This window comes from Crocuta crocuta, unplaced genomic scaffold, assembly GCF_008692635.1.
Source record: "Crocuta crocuta isolate KB4526 unplaced genomic scaffold, BGI_CrCroc_1.0 scaffold273, whole genome shotgun sequence".
Lineage (NCBI taxonomy): Eukaryota > Metazoa > Chordata > Mammalia > Carnivora > Hyaenidae > Crocuta > Crocuta crocuta.
In genome coordinates, this window is record NW_027529425.1 from 3,687,761 (window position 1) to 3,693,517 (window position 5,757).

The 5,757-nt window shown below is 57.9% G+C and overlaps 1 protein-coding gene across 1 annotated transcript in view; it reads left to right on the forward strand.

The window, feature by feature from the left end:
• Positions 1-7: 7 nt before the first annotated feature.
• The window catches only part of FBXL18 (F-box and leucine rich repeat protein 18), a 34,972-nt gene continuing 29,222 nt past the window's right edge, over positions 8-5,757 (forward strand). Inside the window, 3 exon segments of the mRNA XM_077758760.1 lie at positions 8-196; positions 3,389-4,281; positions 4,283-4,822. Coding sequence (XP_077614886.1) covers positions 3,452-4,281; positions 4,283-4,822 — 1,370 coding nt within the window. The 5' untranslated portion in view covers positions 8-196; positions 3,389-3,451.

Below are 5,757 nucleotides of genomic sequence, written 5' to 3' on the forward strand. Positions count from 1 at the left end.
CGTGCCCCCTGCGGCAGCCACCATCTCGGTGGGCGCCCACCTTCTCGGCTTCTCGGATGAGATCCTCCTGCACATCCTGAGCCACGTGCCCAGCACGGACCTGGTTCTGAATGTCCGGCGCACCTGCCGGAAGCTCGCAGTTCTGTGCCTGGACAAGAGCCTTACCCATACTGTGGTGCTACAGAAAGACTATGAGGTGAGGCGTGGGTCCCCAGGAGGTGCTGGCCTGCGGGCAGGGATGGGGCAGCCCACGGGCCCTGCTGAGGGCCAGCACGGCCTGGCAGGGGGGCGCCGTGCCACTGGTGACGAGGAAGGCAGGCACTCAGAGTCCTGACCGTCTCAGCCTTCTAGACACATTAGGTGATAAAGGCGAGACCGGAAGGTGTGGCCAGTGGGACCCCCCGGGTGGAGGGCACGGGCTCAGCAGATGCTGTGCTGGGAGGGAGGCGGCCTTTCTGGCAGATACCCAGGAGTGGGCCGCTGGGTCTGCGGCGGGTGTTGGAACTTCCGTGGTGTGGGGGAGGTACCATCTCGCCCCCCAGCAGCTGCATGCCGGTTCCGCCAGGCAGCTCTCTGCCGGCCAGGGCAGGTATCGCCATGTGCTTTTTCACCTGGCGTGTTGGGGAGGGCGCTGGGACACCATTAGTGCTGTTTCCCTCCGGGGTTGGCCTGTCTGTGTATCTTCTTTCCGGAAGCAGCTGTAGGGCTTCTTGTGTGGTTAGAGGAGTTCTCATATGCTCTGGATCAATTGTCCAATGCCCATGTTGTATTTTCTCTCACCGTCTGTGGCTTGCCTTTGCATTTTTTTTTTTTTTTAACAGCGTCTTTTGAGGAGCATAAGAGTTTGATTTTAAGTTGAAGGAGGATTTATTGATTTTTTTTTTTAAGTTTGTGTGTTTCATATTCTGTTGAAGAAAACTTTGTCGGACCGGAGGTCGTGAAGATTTTCTACTGTGTTGTCTTATAGGAGTCTTATGGCTTTACTTATGGTGCTTGTAAGATCCCTGTTGTGTTCGTCTCTGTGTGTGGTGTGAGGTAGGGCTCGAAGGCTGCTTCTTTGGAGATGGCTCCTCCTGTTCCAACAGCACTTATCGACAGGGCTGTCCTTTCCTCATTAAATGAACCTGCAAAATTTTTTATACTTATTTTCATATTTATTTTTATATTTATATATATTTAATTCCAATATAGTTAACATACAGTGTTATATTAGTTTCAGGGTATACAATCTAGTGATTCAACATCACATTTCCATACAGTACCCTGTGCTCATCATGACAAAAGCGCTCTTTAATCCTTGTCACCTATTTCTGTCATTTCACCATCCCCTCCCCTCAGATCACTATCAGTTATCAGTTTGTCCTCTGTACTTAAGAGTCTGTTTCTTGGTTTGTCTGTCTGCCTGTCTCTTTCTCCTTTGCTCGTTTGTTTCTTTTATTTTTTTAAATTAAAAAATCTTTTTTATTGTTTATTTATTTTAAGAGAGAGAGTGAGAGAGACAATGTGAGCAGGGAGAGGGGCAGAGAGAGAGGGAGACCCAGAATTTTCAGCACAGAGCCTGACGCGAGGCTTAAACCCACAAGCCATGAGATCATGACCTGAGCTGAAGTGAGATGCTTAACCAACTGAGCAACCCAGGCACCCTTGTTTTAAAAATTTTTTTTAAATGTTTATTTATCTTTGTGACGAGGGGGCAGAGAGAGAGGAAGAGAGACAATTGCAAGCAGGCTCTGCGCTATTAGAGCAGATGTGGACCTCAAACCCACCAACCCCGAGATCATGACCTGAGCCAAAACCAAGAGTTGGATGCTTAACTGACTGAGCCACCCAGGCACCCCTGCTTTTTTGTGTCTTAAATTCACATATGAGTGAAATCATATGCTGTTTGTCTCTCTTTGACTTGTTTCACTTGGCATTAAACCCTCTAGATCCATCCATGTTGTTGCAGATGGCGAGTTCATCTTTTTCATGATTGCCTTGCAACTTTTGTTGAAAGCCAACTGATGAGGTGTCTAAAAGATACAAGTAGAGGTCTTGACCGGAACCCAGAGGGTTCAAGTAAGGGTTTCTTTACTGTTGTTGTGAAGCTATGCATTTGAACCCTGAGTGAGGCCCCTCCACAGCTTGTTCTTTCTGAGAAAATGCACTGTGCCCCTCTCTGCTCGAGCTGGGGGTTGGGGTGGGGGAGGCTGAGACAACTCCCCAGAGCCAAGGTCAGGCTCCTTGCCTGTGAGGGTTCTTTCCTGTAGGGAGAGGGGCATACGCCCCAGCCCAGTGTGTCTGGAGCGGTTCAGATGTGTGTGTCCTGCACGGCCATGTGCGCGAGTTTACTGCCGAGCGGTGAACAGGGTGCGTGAATGTCATGTGCACGGGTGCTCGAGGCAGCATGGTCCCTGGAGGCCTCACTGGTGGCAGCTGGGACGGCCAGCCGGGGTCCCGGACCAGACGTGACGCAGCTCCCCTGAGCGATCCAGGGCAGGGTTTGGAGGAGTATTTGATGATGTGCAAATGCTTATGGTGTGAAGGACAGCGACAGCCAGGTCGGGTTTCCAGGCCACGACTCCGTCACGGGATTTGAACTCCCGCTACGTGACGTAGCCCTTGCCGTCCTCACCGGTCTTAAGTGCACGGTGCCGTCCGTCACACAGTGTATACCTTTGTGATGGTGTGCACCCATCATCAGTGTTTCTGGAACTTTCCCATCACCCTGAATGGAAACTCTGAATCCATTGAGCAGTGATTCCCCATCCCCCTTTCCCCAGCCCCTAGTAAGTTCTGCCCTGCCTTCTGCCTGTGAACGTGCCTGTTCTGGATATTTCCGGTGAGTACAGTCACTCCACATGGGATCTTGTAGGACTGGCTCGTGTCACCTAGTGTCCCATCCTTCAGGCTCACCCGTGTTGTAGCACGTGTCAGAACATCACTCTCTCTGTGGCCAGTCTTCCTTTGGTGTGTAGACTGCATCTTGTCTGTCCCTCGTCTGTCTGTGGACTATTGGGTTGTTTCCGTCCATTGGTTACCGGGAGTGGTGCTGCTGCATGCATGACGGGAGCCGCTTGCATCCCTGTGTCTTTGTTCCCTTGGGTGGGGTTGCTGGGTCCCGTGGTAACTGTGTAGCTTAGGGAGGAGCCTCCACACTTTCCAATACCCGCTGCACTGGCTGGGGGTTCTTGACCGCTGGCTTCCGGTCAGCCTGTGGGGAGGGGAGGTAGGGGCTGGCTCTCCCCTGCAGGGTCCCTCCTCTGCTGGAGTAGAGGGTCCCTGCAGGCCCCTCGGGGCTCTGGGTTGCCCACTGTCACGGGGGAGGGTGTGACCTGATGGGTGAGGGGGAAGGAGTTGCCCCGGTGCCTCCAGCCCCTTTCCTTCCTTCCTCTGCCCTGTCCTGCAGGCGAGCGAGGACAAGGTGAGGCAGGTGGTGAGGGAGATCGGCCGTGAGATCCAGCAGCTCAACATGGCCGGCTGCTACTGGCTGTCGGGTGCCACCATCGATCACGTGGCCCGCTGCCGCAGCCTGGTGAAGGTGAACCTGTCGGGCTGCCACCTGACCTCCCTGCGCCTCTCCAAGATGCTGTCGGCCCTCCAGCACCTGCGCTCCCTGGCCATCGATGTGAGCCCCGGCTTCGACGCCGGCCAGCTGAGCGGCGAGTGCAAGGCCACGCTGAGCCGCGTGCGGGAGCTCAAGCAGACACTGTACACGCCCTCGTACGGTGTGGTACCCTGTTGCACCAGCCTCGAGAAGCTGCTGCTCTACTTCGAGATCCTGGACCGCACGCGGGAGGGTGCCGTGCTCTCGGGCCAGCTCATGGTGGGCCAGAGCAACGTGCCGCACTACCAGAACCTGCGCGTGTTCTATGCACGCCTGGCTCCCGGCTACATCAACCAGGAGGTGGTACGCCTCTACCTGGCCGTGCTCAGCGACCGCACGCCCGAGAACCTCCACGCCTTCCTCATCTCTGTGCCTGGCAGCTTCGCGGAGAGCGGGGCCACCAAGAACCTCTTGGACTCCATGGCCCGCAACGTCGCGCTGGATGCCCTGCAGCTGCCCAAGTCCTGGCTCAACGGCTCGTCGCTCCTCCAGCACATGAAGTTCAACAACCCCTTCTACTTCAGCTTCAGCCGCTGCGCCTTGTCTGGCGGCCACCTGCTCCAGCGGGTCATCAACGGCGGGAGGGACCTCCGGAGCCTGGCGAGCCTGAACCTCAGCGGCTGTGTGCACTGCCTGTCTCCGGACTCACTGCTCCGCAAGGCGGAGGACGATATCGACAGCAGCATCCTGGAGACCCGCGNTGTCCCTGCCTGTGTGCGCCGTGGCTGAGCCGGTGCCGCGGCCCGACCGCACTGCTGCCGCCACCCCGCCCGCCCCACATGCCGTGCCCCGCGGCTGTGGCAAGAAGGTGCGCATCGGCGTGCAGCCGTGCCCTGTGGCCGTCGCGGGGCAGGCGGCGCCCCAGCCCTCCTCCGTGTTCTGGTCCCTGCTGAAGGACGTGCCCTTCCTGGAGCGCCTCGAGCTCATTGGGTCCAGCTTCTCCTCTGCCATGCCACGCAACGAGCCCGCCATCCGCAACTCCCTCCCGCCCTGCAGCCGGGCGCAGAGCGTTGGCGACACGGAGGTGGCCGCCGTTGGCCAGCTGGCCTTCCTGAGGCACCTGACGCTGGCCCAGCTGCCCGGCATCCTCACGGGCTCCGGGCTGGTCAGCATCGGCCTGCAGTGTCAGCAGCTGCAGTCCCTGTCACTGGCCAACCTGGGCCTCATGGGGAAGGTGGTCTACACGTCTGCTCTCTCGGACATGCTGAAGCACTGCAAGCGGCTAAAGGACCTCAGGTGAGGGGCCTGGCGGCTCCGCCGTGGCTGCCACTGCCCCTCTGGGGGCATTGGAGGCGGCAGGGGGCGTGAGTGGCTCAGCCCTCCATTGGGCAGATGCTTGCATGCCTGCTGCCTGTCTGCCGGGGTGAGCAAGAGGCAGGCTGTCCTCGAGCAGCAGAGGGTCTTAGGGGCAGTGGGGCCTGGCTGGGGCGTGGGGGTGGTGACNGCCATCTTGGTCAGTCCTCATGATGATCCCGCGAGGTGGCTGTTGTCCCCATGGAGCGGAGCTGGTGGGGGGGTGGTGCCCGGAGCCCAAGTCGGGCCTTTCCGTCCGAAGCTATGAGTCCGAGGGAGCTAGGAGACTCGAGGCCAAGGCTTTCTGGAAGAGCGGGCAGCATATGCTACGGCCCCAGGGTCGTGCGCACATGTTGTGTGCTCAGAAGCATAGGTGAGGTGGGGCGGGGAGCCAGGTGAGGTGAACACGCCATAGCCGGTGGAGGAGCCGCCCCATCTCCAGTTGGGAAAGGCCCTGCAGTGCCCCATCTGGACTGGAGGGGCTGGGATGGAGGAGTCGGAGAGAGGGGTGCTGAAGAGGGGCGGTGCCTGCCGTAGGCAGGTGATGGTGGCCTTGAGTGAGGTGGCAGGCTGATGTGGGAGAAGGAGGGGCAGGACCCACCCCGCCGCTGTCCTAATAGTCCAGACACAGAGTGGACTCTCACTGAATCGAGCCATGGAGTGAGAGGGCTTCTCGTGGGCATTTAAAGTGTGAGCCTTTGGGGGCTCCCGGGGCGGCTCAGTCTGTTAAGCATTGACTCTTGATTTCAGTTCAGGTCATGATCTCACAGTTTCACGAGTTCGAGCCCTGCATTGGGCTGACAGTTTGGAGCCTGCTTGGGATTGATTTTCTCTCTCTCTCTCTCTCTCTCCCTTTCTCTGCCCTTCTTCCCCCCCCC